At 38.1% G+C, this 22,367-nt stretch overlaps 1 protein-coding gene across 4 annotated transcripts in view; it reads left to right on the forward strand.

Moving 5' to 3' along the window:
* Positions 1 to 22,367, forward strand: part of EMB2757 (Transducin/WD40 repeat-like superfamily protein) — a 249,143-nt gene that overhangs the window by 162,578 nt on the left and 64,198 nt on the right. For all 4 annotated transcript variants that reach the window (XM_089384886.1, XM_089384888.1, XM_089384889.1 and 1 more), the window contains exons 10-11: positions 11,885 to 11,967; positions 12,207 to 12,298. In XM_089384886.1, the coding sequence (XP_089241012.1) occupies positions 11,885 to 11,967; positions 12,207 to 12,298 (175 nt within the window). The remainder of the gene's footprint in view (positions 1 to 11,884; positions 11,968 to 12,206; positions 12,299 to 22,367) is intronic.

Raw genomic sequence — 22,367 nt, forward strand, 5'->3', positions numbered from 1 at the left:
CATAAGCTTCTCTCATGAACGGTTACCCTAGAAATGACCCTCCATGCTCTTTAAATAGAGATCATGGACCAATCGGGTGTTAAGCCACCGATCAAGTGTCGATAATACCGAGGAGAGAATGAACTGCCAGATCACTACATATCGTGACCGCCGGATTGTAAGTTACAAAAGTACATAGTAAAGAAACACACTTTACCTCACTCTACACTAGACCAAGTTATACTTAACTATCTCCTAGGTGTCGGAATATCCTAACATCTACATGATCACCACGAAATCACTGCGCTGCTCTAGCCTCAGCGATTCGATCTGACTGATCAACTCTCAGTGTGTTCTCCAAGTGCCCATCAAACCTTCTCGTATAATCCTCTCGTTGATCAATCAATGACCCAGATTAGATTTTAATCAATGGCTTGGATCATATTGACTTGATCTCTGCCTTCTTTTAGAAGTTACACCCACAGTTTAGATTAATACCCATTAATTGTTTTAATTTCCTAAGTTTAGAGTTAGGTTCTCATTAAAAATAATTAATTATTGTAATAAAACTGTGTCTCGGTGGAATTTCGCAAAACGATTTCTGGGTATTAGAGAATGCATGTGTCTAAGTCTCTCTGCAAAATTTGATACTTAGAGCACATCCGATGCTCCCAAAAATCAACAAAGAGTGGTGTCCAAGGCCATCCATCTCAAAATAGTAATCCATAGGAGAATGTGCATGGGGTCCACATTGATCAAGTAAGTCAACCATACAGTATACCTCATGATTCATGAAAGGATGTCTTCCCTAGAAAAGTGTGTAACCACTCCCTTAGGTAGGGAAGATTAGTTCCAAACCACTTTACTCTGAATCAAAGAGAAACATAGTGTGAACATGGTAGGTGTAAGTGGACATCTAGTGAAGCACCACCTAGAGAAATGTGCGAAGAAGATAGGGTCAAATCCTAAGTGGATATGTGGATTAGGATGAATGAGTGTAAACAAATGATTACAACTCATGCATAACTAACTTCTCAAAACTTGTACAAGCTCAACCAACTCCTCGATGTATGTGCCAGGGGTTAAGGATGAGACATGGTAAAAATAATTGGCGTGTGTGTGTGGAAATGGTCAAAAGATACCCAATGAATTCATGATAGGGCCTCCACTAAAAAAATAATAATTTTTTATTGGGTTAGCTCAACATGTCTACCAAAAGGGGAGCACTACCCTTAAGTGTTACACCACATGAACTTTAAGTTGCATTTCCTAATGAAATTTTTTTTTTCCCTTTTTTCCCCTTTTTTCTCTCTTCTTTTTAGCAACTTAGGGAATAAGGCCTTAATTAAGGTTTACAACTCATTAGTAAAATAGATCAATAATGTAGCACTCAACTAAAGGTTTGGGTGTAAATAATTAGAGATGAAAATATCACAAACCATTTTGGTTTGTTCACACATGGAAAAGTTGAAATAATAAAATAACCCAAATGAAAGGTTTATTATGAGGGTAAAACTATATGAAAATGGATAAAATGACATGTGTGCTCTAGAAATGGGAATATGATGGAATATGGATGTAATGTGAATTGTGTATAGGTACCCCACCATGCTATAAGACACAACAACTAGGAATAAGAATGAAAGCTGCCATGCAACAATCAAGTGCTAGTGACTATAACATCATGACTAAAGGGGAACAATAAAATGGTCTCCTAAACAATGATCACCATGAAAAACCACCTACAACAAAAGATTAAAGCCACATGATATGTCGTTGAAGCAATGCCCCTAGTGGTACAAACATGGCCAATCCATCAAGTATACTAAAGATAGTGAAAAGGGCATGGAAAACTTATTGTGCAAAGTCATTCTCCATGCATGTCACCTTCCCCATGGTTGGCCAAGGGTTAGATAAACCATAAGGGTAGCACCTAGGATAATATGTACACCATGATAATGCCCCTAAGCTACAACTAGTGCAAACGATAATTTTATAATGTCCAACAAATGATCACAAAAGTATGTCAATGGGATCGATGAAGAGTACAAATAGTATGAATACGATGTGCGAGTGCAAGCACAAGTTTTATAAAATGCTGAAAAGTTTGATAATAACATAAAGAAAGAAAGTAACAAGCAATAGTGCTGTCGCGACATGTCTATAAAACACTATCATGATACAAAATAATCAATATCTTGCTAAGTAAGAAAGAGTGAGATAGGGGGATCTGGCAATGGATCTAAAGATGTTAAGGGTTCGTAAGTCTAATAATTGATGATGACGGAAGCAAATTGTGCACCTGCTGTTGAAGGCCTTTGGAACCAATGGTGGTTTGGTTGTATGATCTTGAGGGGGATGTAGGAGCAAGGGTTACTCCTAACATCTAAGGTCGAAAGAAAGAATCTCTTAATAGATCTTTGGCTACTCCTATGGGGTGGGGAGGTAATCTATAGGCGGGGGGCACCTTGCTCTGGAGTTGTCTGGAGATGGTCCTTCTGGTGCTCTGGGGACATGTGAAGTAATGTACAGTTTGGCATCGCCAAACTAGTCTTGATGAAATCCATCAATCCTCAATGGGGAAGTCTGATTTGATAACTGAGATCTTACCCTTCTATTGTTTGGTGCACCTTGAACTTCTTCTCGTCACTTGTGGTGATGATGTGACGAATCCACATGAAAGCACAAGGCGATCATCGGGGACACCCCTGTTAGTTTTTGTAGCATCAGATGGTGTTCTAGTCTCAAATTTTGTGGAAAGGCTAAAACAGACGAGTTCTCCAAAACCCATAAATGGTTTCTGGAAATTCCACCTAGAGACAACTCAATTAAATTAATTGACCATCATTTAAAATTTTCCTAAGTCTAACTTAGGAAAACTGGTTAATTAATAGTAATTAATTGAGAAAGGTGAGAATTCTCTAGAAAATCACACAGGTCGACTCTGAGATGATCTCAACCATCGATTAAGTTTAAATCTTGGTCGTTGGAGTCCCAACTGGAGATTATAAGAAGAGGTCGATAGGTAGATGGAGAAACATACAGAGTGAGAGCCAACAATGCAAGTTCCTTGGGCAGTTCGAGCTAGCCAGCAGTAGAGTTCAAGCCAGAGAGAGGACACAGGGCTAGAGAGGGGCAGAGACAATGATTTGGAGGAAGTTTTCTGGTTCTGGAGAGGCAAAGAGAGAAGGCCAAATTTATTTCTCTAGGAGGTTGTGTAGGGCTTGTGCAGAGCATCAAAGAGGGCATTTGTTTTAGCTAGAGCAATAGCAGTTTCAGGTGCTAGTGGCCGAGAATATTTCCAGAGGGCCAAGTCAGAGGCTTCTAGACCAGTAACAATCAATCAATAGTTGATTCGAGGCAGTTCCGAGCCAACGTGATTTAGGTCTGCGCAGAGGCAGTTGGAGAGCCAGTTTGAGTGGTTGGATTGAGTTGAGATTGCTCGTGGAGGAGGGTAAATTCCCTTATGTGATTTTGCAAGTATTTCTCTCAGATTGGATAGCTAGTTGGGCATCCATATTTATTCTACTCAAAATTTCACTGCTGCATAATAATAAAAACCTTCAGCTGCTGCATCGATTTTCCCACATTGGATTTTTCCGGGGACATAATAATTGTGTCATTTTTATGTGTGTTCTAGCATTTCTCAGTTTCCAACATTTTTATTTTTGCAATGTTGATTTTATTTGGTGAAGAAATTGCAGTGTGATTAATTCGATATTAATCAAAAAATTAATGAATTGTTAATCAGTTAGGAGAATTAATTCTAGCTGCTACATTTCATGGAATTTTGACAATCCAAAGGCAGGGCATTATGTGTAAGAATTGAGATGTGTGGCTGAAAATATCCTTGATGAAGAATGCTAACCATTGTTGGTCTTGGTACCTAAAGAAGGTAGAGAGGGAGCCTCCCGAATCTTGATATAGTCAGTGATATTGTCGTTTGATCTCATAGTATAAGGGGAACCTAAAACGGTGTGTTGCTATCTATGGCTTCTGTAGGTGGCATATTTGGCGAATCCTATCCGACCATGGTATATGGTAGTCTCTATCTAGGGCCTATGAGAACCAACCCAGAACTATCCTAGCGAATCCTTAGCAAATGCATCCAATGTTTGTGTGTGAGGGGGGAAGACTATGATGCCATCTTGCAACTCCAAAAAGTGATCTAGGTAGAAGGACGTCATCGAGTTGAGGCTCGTTAGAGGTGAGGTCCAAGTAACTTGATTGTACAATTTGTATATATCCTCTCTAATGCCTTGATTTGATAATTGTTGAGTCAACAAGAAATGGCTCAACGCATTAAGGGAGAATCTGAATGGGGGAAAACACGTAGGTGAAATAGTTAGCATTTGGAGAAGCCAATATTCCTTTGAGAACCAACCATGAGCACGTCCTAAGGTGGAGTTGGGATTTATGGTGATTAAAAAGAGCATGATAGGGTTACCTCCCTCTTATGCTGGCCGAGTCTCTGAAAGACATGCCTCTATGAAGGAAAGAGGCCAAATGGAGAATGGCCTCGAGGCGAAGTGGGTGGACACCAAAGTTTTCCTAAATAATGGTTTGTGGATCTGTTTGCCTACAATAGATGATGTATCTATAAGGCAGGGCATACACTCTCTCCAATTTGGCCCAATCTGTTTGCAACAATCTTAGCCCCCAAACTTTCATACAAAGTTCCATGAGTGTCATCTTGTAAGGTATCATAAAAATATTCCTCATACACCCCATATAGAGTATGAGATAGCAATTAGCTCCAAGTTGGGGACATAGACTCTTCTTTGAGTACATGAAAACCTCAAAAATTTGTAGTATTTGATGAAATTCAACATGAGAGTGGTACAATCTATTGACAAGGCAAGAATTTCACCCTAACACCATAATATGCCAATATGATATCCATGAGAACCCATTGCAAGGCTCAAATAAGTGAGAATGAAATGCAAAATCGATTCTATATATTTTTTCTTCTATTCTATATGAAGCTATGGACAAGCCATTCTAATCTATATAAAACACAGGGCTCAAAAACAAGGTATGAGCCAAAATCTCTTGAAATGCAAGGCTTAAAGGAATGCAAGAGACCAATATCAACAAAATCAATCCTAGCTTGAAATGCAACTATAATCCTATTCTACTTGCTCTCTAGAGCTTATTCATTTTCTAGTTTTACCTATATGGTAGTAAGCATAAGAAAAATACAATTTTAGAACTTGCCCATTTATGAGCAATGACAACTTTCCTCTATGAGGATGATTGAGGTAGAAGGAATTCAGACCATCAACATCCTCAATCTTGTAAGGGCCCATTCGTACACTGTTAAACTTCCCATGTTTTCTTGGTTTTTAATCTCTCTTGTTCTCCATGAGAACCTAAGTCACATGGTTCGGGTTCGACAATGATTAGGTTCAGTTCGAGTTTGAATTTCTTGATGAGGTTCATATGAGGTTTTCCATTAGGTTTGTTTGTATATATATATATTGAATTTAAAATGAGATATAGAATAAAATAGTAAGAAATCAACGTTAATAAACATAAAAAATGTTATCACGGATGGAAACTGCAAGTATAGATTACAAGCTTGAGTTGTGAGTTTTGATCTATGGACTTGGTCAATGGCTATGAAGTTCGATGAGGTTCGCCAAAATTAAAACCTCAAGGTTGATGTTCGACGAACCTTGTGACATAGATGAGAACCAAATTTACTTTCTTCAACTCCATTGGATGATCCTTGCTATCAAATTTTCCTTCTCCTCTTTCTTGGTTTTGTATTAGGAGATTAAAAAGCTCCTTCCTCTTTCATCTAGTTCTATCTACTTGTTCACTCTTTCTTGTATTGCATCCTCATTTGAAGTGAAATGTCGCAACAATCAATATACCTAGATCTTCAAATTAATGGCCAATGTGATGGCCATTCCACATGCCAACCAAAGTAGGCTTTTTTCTATTGCTTGTTAAATTGTAATCGTATCAGCCCATAATGCATATTTCAACTTGTTATCCCAACTTTGATTGTTTTCTCCCACATTTTTCTTAATGATCATCATAAGATTTTTATTACTTAACTCGACAAAACCATTATGTTGTGGGTAGTAGTTTAAAGCATGGGATAGGGCAATGCCATATCTATGACAAAAGTTTGACAACTTTGTAGAATTGAAAGCTTTGGCATTGTTGATGGTAACTCTAGATGACATACTGAATCTAGTGGTAATGCTCTCCTCAAGAAATTCCATGACTACTATACTAAGTTGCAAATTCCATGCGTACTACGGCCTGGATATTTCAATTGGCCGTACTTTCTACGTGGTGGGTAATGGATGTAAATTTAATCTTCATTCATGCTTTATGATTGCACATGCGTTTCCCCATGTAAAGCTACTATATCAATGGCCCTCTTGGTGGGAATGGCTTCAACCTGCCATGTAAAATAATATTTGGCAATGACAATCCATCTAAAACCACTACAAGAATTCTCCTTAAACTCACCGATAAACTTCAAGCCCCGTTGTTGAAATGGTGTCCCTCCAGTTGAAAGATGTAACTAAGTTCGATTTTCATAAAATATATCTATCAATTTTTATTATTATTATTGTTACAATGACTTATTAAAGCATGGGTTTCATGCTTGGCTCATCATTTTATTAGTCATATTCCCCATTGTGGACTCCTAGGATTAATATTGAGTCATTAGAGCCATTGTATATTTTATGAGACCCTTCTTGGGCTTTTGAATGATGTAAAAGAATTATTTTTGAGTCAAAGATGAATTATGTAACCTCCACACCAAGTTGACCTCAAGGAGATCAAGTCGGCCTCAACTAGGCAATTCGAACTCACTAAAAGCATATATATTGGAGCAGATCGAATTCATTTGGACACACTCTCTCACAAGTTTGATATCCAAGAAAGCGCTGGGAAAAGTGCGAAGTTGAAGGAGGCTAAAAGGAGTGTGAGTTTGGTCAAGAAGGAAGGGAAGGACAAAATTGAAGTTTTGGGATCTCTCTCTCTCTCTCTCTCTCTCGTGTGGGCTACTTTAGGAGATTGAAGTCTTTTTGTCAAAGTGAAAGTTGCTGCTGCTTGAAGCTGCCAAGTCGAAGTTGCTGGGGTCAAAGTGTTGTTGCTGCTAGGTCGAAGGTTGGATCGAAGAAGGAAAGGCTGACTTGGTGTGGAGGAGGTTTGTGTCTAGGTTGAAGAGTCTCAGGAAAAACTATTGAAGGAAGATATTTTTGACTGGGTTTTCCCCTAGATAGGGGTTTTGCCCTGGCAGAGTGCCTACATCTTGTGTCTTGTGTTTTTGTGATCTTCATGCATACATAATTTGGTAATTGCTTGATGAAAGATAATATAACAAATAGGTAAAAGAAGCCAACATAATTCACAAGTAATTATCAAGTAAGAGAAATCTAACCCTAATTCTACTAGCATTGATTTCCCAACACCTCCACTACATATTGCAAATGTAAGGAACCTAGATGTTTTTTTCCCTTAAAACAATTGGCAAGGTGGACATGTTCTAAAAAATATTGCACATTTGAGAACACAATAGGGCAATAATATCCAACCCTAAAAATCTTTTATGTTGTGGTCTTTGTTGAATAATGTCATCCACAAAAATTAACATGCAACTTTGTCATCAATTTCTAATCCTTAACATCATTCACACACCCCAAGACCAATCCGTCATTGGGGTACCTCCAATCTTGTCATCCCTAAGTCATGAAATACTTTATATCTCAAAGCCTTTTGATGGTCAAGCAAACCATTCAGACATCTAAGCTTCTTCAAATAATAAATAATGTCTAAATACCAATGATGATGCTCTAACTCACCCAACCACACATACCATTGTACTATGTCCTGCTCATTCCACACCCAAAATCCTCTCATTGTATTCAATGAGCTTCTTTGCCCAATGCCAACTCTTGAACCCTCACCAACTTGGGTGGCCTAATCTCCATGTTATATTCCTAAATTCTAGATGTACATTTACCATAAATGTTCAAACAATCCTTTAGCATCAATGTCTTTCACTGTTGAATGTAGAACATAAACTATAATCTTAGGATACCCCATATACCACTTGAAATGTTTCAAAGATTAGACTAAAGCATAAGCTTGTTTTTCCATGATAGAGTACTTTAGTTTTGAATCTTTGTGTGCTTTACTATTGAATTCTATGGCTTGATCCATATTCTTTTCTCATTCTTTTGGAGTGACACTCCTGTAATAGTGTCTTTAGAAGAAAACGAAAATATTTGAAAATCTTTGTTATCTAGGCTCACTAAAATTGAAGCCGAGCTAATAGCTTCCTTTATTCTTCTTACCTCCCTACTCTCATTATTCCACTTAAAGACTTCATCCTTCCTCAACAAATTTGAAATGGGTTTGGTGATTTTTGCAAAGTTTTCGATGAAACTCCTAATGAAGTTTATCTTTCCAAAGAAAGATTGAATAACTTTTTTACATCCATGCAAAGGGATACTTTGAATTGGTTCTACTCTTGATGGGTCGATCTTCATCCCATTCTTTGATATGATATGACCAAGAAGCTTCCCTTCATTTACCCCCAAAATTGATTTCTTGGGATTTAATGAAATTCCATAATTTTTACATCTCTCAAATACTTGCCTTAAATGAAGAATATGGTTACCTCAATCCTTGAAGAATTTTTTTATGTCAATCTCATATATCTCAGTGATCTTGCTAATTAATCCCCTAAATGCAGAATCCATGGCTCTTTGAAACATGCATCTTGCATTCAACAACCCAAATGACATCCTCAAATACTTGAACATGGTATAAGATAAGATAATTTTATTAATTTATGATAAATGAACACGGAAGTTGGTCAATGGGACTGAAGACAACAACCTATATGAATGCAATGTGGGAATGCAAGCACAACTCCTACAAAATGCCGAAAATAACATAATGAAATAAATCTATAGTAGTACAACCTCAAAACACATGTATATAGATGTGAAAAGGTATGATGATACAAAATATTAAGCTAGCTTGCCCAATACTAGAGAAGTGAACAACCCAATATCCAATCAAGAGAGAGAAAGGGAGAGATTTGGTGATGAAGCCTATGATGTCAATTATGAATAAAATATTCATAAAAATATTAATTAAATAAATAATATTAAAAAAATAATAATAATAAAATTAATTAAATAATAAAATAATTAATTAGTAACACCTTTAGTTATGAAAGGTCAAGGTCAAACAATGTGACCATTCACCTTCATGGCCAGTCAATGCCTATATAGGCAAACCGCCACGAAGTTTTGTAATCACCATTCAGTTCTTATTCAATAATAATACAATTACTTATTTACAATGTATATACACAATATACACACAAAATATCTATTGCACACTAGTTTCTCTCTAACAATGTCAAGGTCTCTCGGGTTTGATGCTTGAGGGCAAGGTGGATGAATTAGGCACTGGCTTTCTATTAGAGTCCTCTAGAACCATAGAGGGGTTTGGCTATATGATACTAGGGGGGCATGTAGTAGTGGGGGATACTCCTATCATCCGAGGTCAAGAGAGAAATCTCTAAATAGTTCTTTAGCAGTTTCTTTGGAGCTGGGAGGTAGTCGGATGGTTGGGAGCTGCCCTACTTGGAGCTAATCCTCTAATGCTTTGAGGATGTGGGGGTTGATGTATGGTTTGACACCAGTCTCAATGATATCAATTGGTCTCCCAAAGAGGGAAGCTGAGGAGAGACTAAGGGTCTCACCATTTTATTGTTTGGTGTACTCTTGAACTCTACCTTCTGCTTGTTGCTTCGTTATGACAGATCAAGATGAAAGTATGATGTGATTTTCCTAGGCATCCCATGGTAGGGTTTGCAATGCAGGAGATGATATCTATGTCGGAAGATCTCCCTAATGAAGAGGGCTAAACATCTCTAGTTGTGGTACCAAAAGTAGTGTTGTAGGAACTGTCCCCCTTGCATTGGAACCCGAAATCACCAGCTGTATGGAACTGTTGTTCGAAGCGCTTCTAAAAGCTGGAACCGCACTCCCGTACACCCTCTTGTCACTCTTCTTGGACGTTCCTTGGACCCCCCCTAAATTCTTTCTAGATGCTCCTTGATGGTAAGGTTAAATTCTTAAAGTAAAAGTTTATATTTCCTTTATCATTCCTTTTTATCCCTCAAATTTTTAACATCACCATTAGTTGTTTTAGGATGTTTGAGAGTGGTTCCAACCTCATTGGAACTCATATGGAGAAAATAGAATTTCATATCCCATTCGAAATTCAACAGACTTAACATTTTTCAGGATTTTGGGATCGATGGGATTCCGATGTTTCACTGGATTCTATCATATATGAGGGTATGTGATTGGCATTTAATGAAGAGCACCAATCCCTATTTGTACCCCAATGTTGGTGGTGTTGATTGTTGAACTCCTTTGTCACAACCTTAGCAAAAATGTATCCTTCACTCAAACCAAAATCTTTGATCACACATGTTTAGCTTTTTCTGCCATATTTTAAGGCTAGGATTAGGCAATTTGATCAAAATTGGGCAATGTCAACTTATGTACCTAGAGAATCAAGGTAGAAACAATTGCTAGACAGGAGGAGAATGAAGAATGATACTAGTCATGAGGATCCCTATATAAGTGATGGTGGAACATTGTTTGTCAAGGAGTGGCGCAACATGCATGGCAGTGCTACCCACCACTACAACATTTGGCAACATGAGTGCTTTCACAATTGGTGAACACTTTCTCTAGAGTGGTGTTTAGCAACTAGCTAAGTTTATTGTTTTGGACCTTTTGGTCTTCCTAATTCGATGTGTAGATGGCCTATTTTGTAAGCATAACTATTTGGTCATGTTATTTTTGACAGTTGCTAGATAACCTATTTCATTCCATAAGGTAATAGTCTACTTTCAAGTTTCTATGACATGACTTAAAAATCTGTATGTTTATTATAATTGATAGAATCTAGATTCTGGATGGTTGATGCTCAAATAATTAATCATCATTGTACAATGGATGCCATTTCTATCTTGATTTATGTACAAATATGCATGTTTCCATATATTTTGCAACTAATTTGGCATTTTGGATGTTTTTTCTGAATATAACATTACACTTCACTTTACGGGTACATTTAGAATGTGGTTTTGGGTTTGCCTCGTATGATTGAGTAGCTAACTAGTAACACGGTTCATCAATCTCAAGAGGATCTAGTGCTTGCTCCACCACCCTAAGGGGCTTCTGTCGGTTCTCTATCATCCGGGACCCATAGTTTTGCTACGATATCAGTAGAGATTGGGGGAAATGTCCCTTTGAACCTTCTCAAGTGTAGTCGATTTTGTAGGGAGAGGGGTTGTAGGTGCCTCCTCTGATTCCTTCAAGTAATGTTAACTTGTCTTCTGAAGATTTGGATTACTTCAATTTCTCTCTGATCTTGTCTTTTTGCATGACAATGCCTTTAACAAATGGTGTATTTGGAATTGGGAAGCTATAGGTATTTTTATGAATTCTTACTGAGGTTTGGGTTTTAACTTTTAAGTATGTGTGCTCACTATTCAACTCCAATGTCACAGCTCAACATGTTCTTTAATTTTGTACTTGGAACATTGTTGGCTCTCTTTACTATTTGTAGTACTGGCAAGCATATTTCAACCCAAATGATCGTAGTTAGGGTCACTACTACCCTCTTTGGTTCTCCACCCTACCTGTGAACATGTTGCCATTCGTAGATTTATTTACCTGAAGGTTCTGCAAGGTTCTTATACCTAATTGTCAACATTATACTTCCTCTAATGAAGGCTTTACAACATTACAACATTATCTGAATCTTCTCTTTTGTTCTCCTTCTGGTGTTTATATGAATCTTATCTTTTGTTCACCTTCTGGTGTGGCATTGACAGGTACGAGGATGGAAGCCTTGCTTGGTGGGATTTAAGGAATCCAAGGACACCTGTTACTTCCATTAAATTTCATTCTGAACCGGGTTTGTCTGCTTTGAGTTTTTGCATTTTGCATTTCTATGATTTTTTATTATTATTTTAAATTAAATCATGCAATTATTAAATGGATATTTTTTGTATTTTGACTGGTTTACTGCAGTGAAGTTCATTCCTTTATTCTCTGACAGTACCTTTCTATCTTGTGACAGAAATAGCTTAAAGTGAGGAAAGATTTGGCATGTTTCTTTGGTTGTTAACCTTTCACCTTTTGATCTTGATTCAGTTCTAAGCCTCGCCCTAGATGAAGAGTGCAGAGGTGGTGTCACTGGGGCAGCTGATGAAAAAATTGTGTTTTTCTCCTTGGATTATGATACGGTATGCAATTGCTGCACTATAATCCATGCTATTGATATGCAGTTTGATCTCTCAGATTGCCATGTTTTCTGTAATAACAATTTTTTTAATGCTTGTTCCATTGGTGGCATAGGAAAAGTGTCTTACGTTAATTATCAAAACAGGGGTAAAAATTAGGCTTTAGAGTTCTAAGAATTAATTGGAGATTTTCAATCATGTGAAGGACATATCTAACTCTTTGAATAGCGAAGTCTCAGATTGTTAAACTCTTTTGTTTTGAGTAAGGCTTTTTGCATATTATTACACTTTTACTGAAACGTTACTTTAGAACACTGCATTGGGGAAGATCTTAGGGGTTATTGGGTCTTTAATATCTACAGGGCCTGTCATCTACTCCTGAAGGCTGAAACATAGTGACTTCAATAAAATAATTATGGTGTTAGTATGTTCACACTTAGTATTTCACTAAAGCAAAGTAACAATCAAGTGCAATTTTCTCTGATCAGCGGATAGTCACCTTACCTGTAAGGAATGTTACATGTTTAGCTCAAACCTCCCATAGAGGGCTGATCTCCAATAGTCAATGCCAATGTTGCATGATGCAGGGACGTTTTTTTGGGCGTGAAGTGTCGGAAGTGTGATTTTCCAAAATACTTGGAAGCGAAGCGTCTCGGAAGCATCTATTATTGCTAAATTTCCAAATACCAGCAATATTTATTTTCTCATGGCAATTTATTTTATTCCCAGCAATTTATTTATTTGGCCATATAAAAACTGAATTACTGAAAATTAAAATCATTGGTATTTTTAACTTCTAGAAATGAATATATGCAGTGGAATTTAAATCAGAGAGATAAATCACACATTGCAAAAATAATTCCCCCACAACAATTCTTCATCATCTATTAATCTGGAAAATTTGGGTTTTCGATCCACAAAGATAAAAGGAAAAATAAAATAATTGGAACTTGTAACTTGGCCCCCACAGGGTGAATTCGGCCCAAGAAATTCAGCCACCTGGAAATTGGCCTTTGAAAGAAATTGACCTAGAGAAATTTGGCCCAGTCAATCAGCTGGAAAATTGACCCGTGCTCTCCTTGCGTGCTATCACTATGCTTCAAGAAAAAATCGTCCCGCCAGGAACTCAGCTTTCTCTAAATCAAATCGACCTTCCTCTAGCAACTCGGCCTTGCAATCTCCTCAACTCTACCTCGTGGATTCGTCCTCAATTCTCTCGTACTTCTTCTCCTCAATGCTCCAATCTATTGAGCCACTCGCACTAGAGAAAATCGCTCTTTCTGTGATGACTTGCTCTCTTGAGTTCTTGTATCTCTTGACCTCTTTTTCCAGGCTTACTTTATAATCTTCATTAAGTCCAAATCCCTAACCCTAAACTCCCTTCTACAACATCTCAAAGATCATTGATTGAGATTATTTCTAAGTCATTTAAATAATTAAATTATTTATCCTTAGAAAATGACTTAATAGTCCACAATAATTAATTGACTTTAATTATTGTACTTTTCCTTAGTTAAACTTAGAAAAGAAGACATAAATCACTTACTCCACCAAGCAAACACTTATAAAGGCAATAAATCATCTCCCACATGCCAAGACACCAAGCCTATGCAAAGGACCTTTTGAAGCTACCACTAGCTTCAAAACTCCCTCCTAGCAAGGAAGAGATTCTCCACCACCCCTAGTTTATCTTGATACTTCACAAACTTCCCTTTCACTAGAGGCTTAGTGAGAATATATGCCACCTGCTCCTCTGTAGAAATGTACTGCAATCTCAAAACACCTCTTTTGATCCTATCTCTGATGAAGTGATATCTGATCTTGATGTGCTTGGACCGATTGTGAAACACATGATTTTCAGAGAGCTTAATGCAACTTTGATTATCACAATGAATCACCGTTGGCCACATCTAGAGATCATATAGTATTGCAAGCATCTTACGAAGCCATACTGCCTCACAACTAGCCATACTTACTACCATGTACTCTACCTCTACTGAACTCAGTGCCACTGATTGTTGCTTCCTATTGTACCATGAAATCATGGCTGGTCCCGAGCTGAAGCAACATCTAGACATGGATTTTTTGCCAACAACACTCCCTACCCAATCATAATTTTTATACCCCTGCAACTTCACTCCACATCTGACATATCTCATGCCAGAGTCCATCGTACGTTGTAGGTATTTCAGAACATGCTTCACTACCACCCAATGAACTTGTCTCGGCTCCACCATGAATTCGCTGAGTGTGTTCACAACAAAACATATATCTAGCCTAGTGTTGACCAGATACATCATGGAACCTATTAGATGCCTGTACATTGTGGGATCGACCAACTCGCCTTCAGAAGCAATTAGCTTCTCCAAGTTAGTGATCATCGATTTAAACATAGGCCTACAATCCTCCATCTTGAACCTCCTCAAGGTCTCAACTGCATACTTGCCCTGTCTAAGGAAATTATCTCCTAGCACCTGCCACACCTCCAATCCCAAAAAGTATTGCATCAAGCTGATGTCCATCTTGAACTTCAAAGAAAGATCCTCCTTGCACATCCCTATGAGCTTTTCCCATCCTGTCAAGAAGAGATTGTCCACATAAAGTATAAAGATGACCGACTCATGCTCAACAAGTACACAATACAAGTTGGGATCTGCATCATTCTTGGTGAAGCCTCTAAGAAGATACCCAATGATCTTGGCATACCATGCGCATAGAGGGTCTTCTTCAACCTGCATATATGGAAATATCTCCCATGAAGCTCAAAGCCCTGAGGCTATACAATATACACCCCCTCCTCAAACACCCTGTTGAGGAAAGTAGTCTTTACATCCATCTGATGTATCCTCCACCCCATCTCTGAAGAATCGCACATAACTGCTCTGATGGATGCATATCTGGTGACAGGTGTGAATATCTCATCGTAATCCACTCCCTCCTTCTGGGAGAACCCTGTTGCCACGAACCTTGTTTTGTACTTTTCAACATTGCCATCAATAACTTGTTTGATCTTGTAGATCCATCGAGAAGTGACCATAGAGTTTCCTTCGATCTCGACACTATGTCCCATACATCATTGCTCATGATGGAGCTATATTCTTCCACCATGGCATCCCTCCAGACTTGCTCATGTATAGCCTCCTCAAAAGTGGAAGGCTCAGACTCACTGATACTGCTCGTCATTTCCAAATAACAGGAAAATCTTATTGGTGGTCTACTCTGCCTAAAAGTGTTGCGAGGAACCTCCACATGCTCCTTAGCATCTCTCAAGCTTTGCTTGGTCCATCTCGGCCTCCTCTTGGTAGAGCTTGAAGGAATATCCAGCTTGTCCTCTAGATATGTTGATTGTGTCCTTGCTACTGGTGTTGCTGGTCCCTGATCAACCTTAGGAGCTTCTCCCTCCTGATCCTCTACCATTGCTGGCTCTTTCTCATGAGATCTCCTAAGGGTCTTGCCCTCATCAAATCTGACGTATTGACTCAAGATCATCTATTATTTGTCTTGGAATGCAGACTCAACATGCCTTTGAGATTTCACTATAGCTCACAAATATGCCCCTTTTTGACAAGGGCTCTGGTTTAGTCCTCTTCTCCCTGGGAATTTGAACATAAACTGAACTATCAAAAGTGCGCAAGTGGATCACATCCGGTTTCACTCCTATAAACAACTCCTCAGGAGTCATGTCCTCCAATATCCTTTGAAGACTCCTATTTTGCATGTACACTGTTGTATTGCAGGCCTACACCCACAAAAACATAGGCAATTCTTGATCATAAATCATTGCCATCATTGCCTCCATTATGGTCATGTTCTTCCTCTCGACAACCCTATTCTATTGAAGGTTGTATGGTATTGTGAGCTCCTTATTAATCCCTACCTCAGTGCAAAAATTATGGAACTCGTTGGAGGTATACTCACCCACATTTTCTGATCTTGATACCTTAATATTATTCCTAGTCTGGTTCTCTGCAAGAGATTTGAACTCTTGAAACCGATCGAAGACCTCATCATGGTCTTCAGGAATTAGATCCAAGTTTTTCTGGAATGATCATTTATGAATGTCGCAAAGTATAAGGCCCCTGTGATCAATGTCACAGACATAGGACCACAAATATCTGAGTGCACCATGTCTAACCCACCCTTAGATCTAGTCTCATTGTGATGATGCACAACCTTGGCTTGCTTTCCAAGTGCACACCCTTTACACACTTCATCTTATTCCACTCTGATCTTTGGAAAACTAGTAACCATCCTCTACAACATCAAGAAAGCCTTGTAGTGTAGGTGTCTCATCCTCCTATGCCATATCTCACTCTGGCTGTCACTCTCATGTATGAGAGCCACTGACTCCTCTCAACAGTTAAAGATCCCTCTCCCTTCTCCCAATTACACGTTTCTTGCTGGGATCAACTCCTTTTGGCCCAAAAACCACTTCACCTCTCGTAAAGTTGACTTCTAGTCCTCTGTCTTCTATGGCTGAAACTGAAAGGAGATTCTTTTGAAAACCCGGTACGTACAACACTTTGTTCACTTCCATAATACCACTTGATTCCATTTTAAACTCAATACTGGTAGTGCGTTCTATTGCGTACTTGGCCTTATCACCAAGCTCCACATGTACATCCCTAGGCCCCCTGGTCATGTTGGTGACTACGTCTCGAGATCTCGTCATGTGATGAGATGCTCCATTCTCCACAATCTAGACACCTCTCGTGACAGTTTCAGTCCCAAAAAGGCAAGACACTAAGGCAAAGTATTTCCCAAACTTTTCAGCCATCTCTTCCACCTTTGCAGTGGCTGCCATAATTGTCTTTCCCTCGCCCTTTTCCTGTTTGGACACTGACTGGCGAAATGCCCAAACTCGTGACAAGCAAAGCACTTGACTTTGCTCATGTCCTTTTCCTTTTTGTTCTGTGAAGATCATCCTCCACTCTGGTTCTGCTTGGCCTTTGCTTTGCCCTTTTTCGCTTGTGCAGCAAGAGCAAGCTCATCTTTCTCCTCAGTACCCTTTCATTGTCCTCTGGTCAATGAGTTCTCCCAGATCTCCTTCTGGATGAAGTCATCCCACAATCAGCTCCAATCAGGAAGTTGTTGCCTAACAAGGATCCCATCCACAAAAGTGGTCTAATGCTTAACGCAATCCTTTAGAGCAACTCTTACTAGCTTCGAATCACTCACAGTTTCCCCAACAATTGCAAGCTCATCATGAGCCTGCTGGATCCTTGTGAGGTAGGATGTCACAGTCTCATATCTGCATTCTGATGTTGTTTAATTTCTCCCACAGCACCATTTTCCTGTTTTCATTTGAACTCTAGTAAAGAATGGTTAGAGCTACCCACATCTGACGTTTGGTGTCATCTGATATGTGATTCCTCACACCATTCAAAATTATACACCTTGCTTTCATATCTTTAATATTGTGTTTTGCTGCAATGTTTGGATTTGAAGGAACCTGAATGTCTTTGTTTAAGAGATCCCATAGACCATTCATCTTTAGAAAATCCACCCACAAAATCCAGCCACAATTTTAAGAAAATAATTCCGTTGTAAAATGGAAACTCACTATTGCAAACCCTCATGATCTCAGATCTCTCTTCTCAGAGTCTTCTAGATAGCTCTGATACCATGTTAAATTTTTGAATACCAACTAGATTTATTTTATTCCCAACAATTTATTTATTTAGCCAAATAAATACTGAATTACCGAAAAATAAAATCATTGGTATTTTGAACTTCTAAAATGAATATATGTAGCGAAATTTAAATCAGAGAGATCAATCACTCATTGCAAAAATAATTCACCCACAATAATTCTTTGTCATCCATTAATCTAAATTTGGGTTTTCAACCCAGAGAGGTATGAGGAAAAATACAATAAATGGAACCTCTAACTTGACCCGCACAAGATGAATTTGACCCAAGGAATGCGGCCACCTAGAAATCGTCTTGGAGTAATTTGACCCAGTTAATCAGCTGGCAAATCGACCTTTGCCCTCCTTGTGTGCTATCACTTCGCCACAGGAAAAAAACTCGGGCCCCTAGGAACTTGGCTTTCTCCAAATCAAATTGACCTTCCTTCAGCAACTCGGCCTTGCAATCTCCTCAAATCAGCCTCCTAGATTCACCATCAATTCTCTCGTACTTCTCCTTTGTGCTCCAGTCCATTGAGCCACTCAGACTAGAGAAAATTGCTCTCTGTGATGACTCACTCTCTTGAGTTATTGCATATCTTTACCTTTTTCGCTAGGATTCCTTTATAATCTTCATTAAGTCCAAATCTCTAACCTAATCTCCCTTCTTGAACATCTAAAAGATCAATGGTCGAGATTATTTTTAAGTCATTTAAATAATTAAATTATTTATCTTTAGAAAATGACTTAATAGTCCACAATAATTAATCGACTTTAATTATTGTTCTTTTCCTAAGTTAGACTTAGGAAAGAAGACACAAATCACTTGCTCCACCAAGAAAGCACCTAAAAGGGCAATACATCATCTCCCATATGCTAAGACACCAAGCCTATGCAAAAGGCCTTTTGAAGCTACCACTAGCTTCAATGATATATATATTTGCATTTATATTAAAAAACAACATTCAGAATACCAAATTAGTTGCAAAAGATATGAAAACATGTGTATTGGTACATAAATCAAGATAGATATGGCATCCATAGTACATCAATGATTAATTATTCGAGCATCAACCATCTAAATTCTAGCAATTACAAACATACATCAAATTTTTAACCATATCCCAGATAATAAAAGGCAGAAACTTAGAAAGTATCAAAATTTTAAGCATATTATAGAAAATAGACATTTAGAAGATAAAACATTCAAATAACTATTTAGGAAGTGAACAACTTGTTGAAAAATGTGTAACTAGGTTCGGTCTTCATAAATATGAAATGTACTTTTCATTCTTGTATATTGTAAAATAAAAGAAAAAATATTATTGTTATTTTGAAGCAAGGGTTTCATGCTCAAGGTCTTTTATTTTAGAGGTCAAGCACCCATTGAGTGCTTCTAGGGTTTGTCCTAGGTCAAGAAGTCAAAAGAGTCATTGTCGTATGTTGAAGACCCCATTAGACACATTGTAACTTGTAAAAATAATAAGTTTTGTATTTAAAAGGTGTCAAAATACCCTTCAAGACCAAGTCGGCCTGGCAGCTAAGAAATCGACCTATTTTGAAGAAGTTCCTAAAGAAGTGTACGAAGGTAGCAAGTCATCTCAAGAAGGGCATCAAAGATGTATGGGATCTCTTATTTTCACTTAAAAAGGGAGTGATTGAGACATCTACAAAGCACGAAGGACTATTGTCAGCACTCACTGGCACCTTTCAAGATGAGAATATTTGGGTAATCGACAATGGAGCATCAAGACATATGATTGGGCAACTCAAGCAACTAAAAACATTGTCAAGAGGAAAGTCCTCTTACTACGTTGAGCTTGGTGACAATAAGAGCTACCCTGTAAGAGAAATTAGATCTGCCTTGCTAGAGCTAGAGAATGGAGGAAATATTCATCTCAACAATATCTTGTTTGTTCCAGGTTTGCATAAGAATCTTCTTTCCATTTCATGTCTAGAAGATAAGGGACACATAATTGCTTTCATAGATGGAAAGGTTGTAGTACCGGGTAAAAACTCAAGCATAGAAGATGCAAGGTTGATTGGAATCCGTGAAGGAAGACTTTACAGATTGTTAACTCCCCTCGCTCAAGCTTTGGTTCACATTGAAGTTAGCCCTTGTGAACTTTGGCATAGAAGATTTGGTCATCTTCACTACAAAATCTTACCAACCCTAAATTCAATAGTAAATGGCATCCTTGAATTAAGAGAAGATCATGGAGGAGTATAAAAAGAATGTGCATTGGGAAAAAACACCAAGAGACCATTTGGAAGCAGTGCTTCAAGGCCAAAAGAAATTATGGATCTCATTCATTCCAATGTCTGTGGTCCTATGACTCCAAAGTCTCTTGGAGGTCATCTATATTATGTAACATTCCTTGATGACCATTCAAGGAAAACTTGGTTTAATTTAATGAAATCCAAAGATGAAGTATTGATCAAATTTCAAGAATTCAACGCTAAAGTAGAGAACCTTACAGAAAGTAGAATTAAGATTTTAAGGTCTGATAATGGAGGAGAATACACATCCAAGGAAATTATACCCTTCTGTAAGGAGTCTGGGATTAAGAGGGAGATGATAGTCCCATATTATCCCAAAGAAAATGGAGTTGTAGAATGAAGGAATCAATCCATTGAAGAAAGTGTAAAAGCCATGTTACATGATCAAGATTTGTCGAAATTTCTGTGGGGTGAAGCTACTAAGACAATTGTATATGTTAAAATATGAAACTATGGTCAAATTCCACTTTGGTCAGCTCATTTGATGGAGATGATGATTGCATTGAATTCCTGTTTTTGAGAGGACCGAAATCGACTTAAAGATCATCAAATTTGGACAAGGGAAAGTTTACTTATGAAGAAAAGTCCACATATGCACATTTGGACAAGGTCGGCCCTAAAGCAAATTGGACACCCCTGGAAGCATATAAATACAAGTGACCTTAAGCTCATTTGGACATCACCAAGCATCTTCTTCTTCTCTTCTTCATTGCTTGGCTCGCACAGGTCTGAGGCAGGGATGGCAACAAAAGTTCGCAAAGGTTCGAAACTACGGGGTTTGAGGCTTGCATCTGTTTTAGGGTTTTTGTATTACAGTCGCAAGCATGTAACAGGGCAAATTCAATCACAGTCGTTGGCTTGCAGGCATCAAGAGTGCGATTGGAAGTCTCCAGTCGCTCACACAACTCCTCATGCAAGCGACCGAGAAGTTTGACTGAAATTGATCGTTGACCAAAGTTGACTGCAGATGTGAAAAGTTGTCTCTGATATATTCTGATGCTGGAAACTTATTTCTAAATGGTATTGGGTTGTTTTGCTGATGATATTGTATTGGGCTCATTGTACTCTCTGCTGAACATTTTATGACAATCTAATAAAAGAAGAATTTCAAAGGGTTTTCACCCTTGTGGGTTTTTTCCCTGGTCTTTGACCAAACCTGGTGTTTCTTGTTCATGCATTGATTGTCTCCATTGTCATTGCATTTATTGTTCTGTCTTCAATTACTATTGATGAATGGAAAGACTAATTGTAATTGGAAAGATTGCTAATTGAAGTATTGATTTGGGCTAAAATAATTGATGCAACATAGAACAATCTGAAAATTTAACATGGGTTCAGAGCCAAGGTGAAGGACAAGCCCAAAAGGAGACAAGCATTGAAGCAATCATCTTTGGAAAGTTGAAGAGCCGATCTAGCCAAGTCAAGATGACTTCCTTCTTCAAAGAAAATGAGAAGTTGGGTGACTCATCCAATTTTGTTGCATGAAAAGTTAGGTTGAACATCATAGTTGATAACAATGATGTTTTGGACTACATTCAAGGAAAGGTACTTGAGCCTCCAGAGAATGCTTCCGTTGTTGTCAAGAACAAGCACAAGAAAGGTGATTTAAAAGCAAAGCAAATAATAGTTGATGGTTTACAAGATAATTTACTTGCATATGTTGGAAACTTGAGAAGGTCCAAGGACATGCATGATAAGGTAGCTGGCATGTATGAAGTCAACAATTTGAATGAAATCATCTCCTTGAAAGATCAACTCAAAGACACAAAGATGAGCAAAGGAGAGTCCGTGCAATCCTACATAATGAGAATATCTTGTCTTAGAGATCAATTGCAAATAGTTGGGGAATCTGTGCCTGACAGGGAATTGGTAATTGTGACTCTAAGAGGTCTCCCTCCTATTTAGGAAACCTTTATTACTACTATAAGCAACAACAATTTCCTCCCATCATTCGATGAAATTGTTGGAAAGCTCACTCAAGAAGAATCAAGGATGATATCAAGAGGAAGGATTCAAAATCATGAAGAAGGAGAACTTGTTGCATTCATCACTCGTGACAAGAAGAAGAAGAAAGGGAAAGGAGGTCCATCAAATTCAAGAAAGCCTCCTTCTCGAAATCCAAATAGAAGGAAGGGATTTTTGTACATTGAATTGTTAAAATT

This window comes from Pinus tabuliformis, chromosome Q, assembly GCF_031772625.1.
Source record: "Pinus tabuliformis cultivar Carrire ecotype Pingquan chromosome Q, CPIR1, whole genome shotgun sequence".
Lineage (NCBI taxonomy): Eukaryota > Viridiplantae > Streptophyta > Pinopsida > Pinales > Pinaceae > Pinus > Pinus tabuliformis.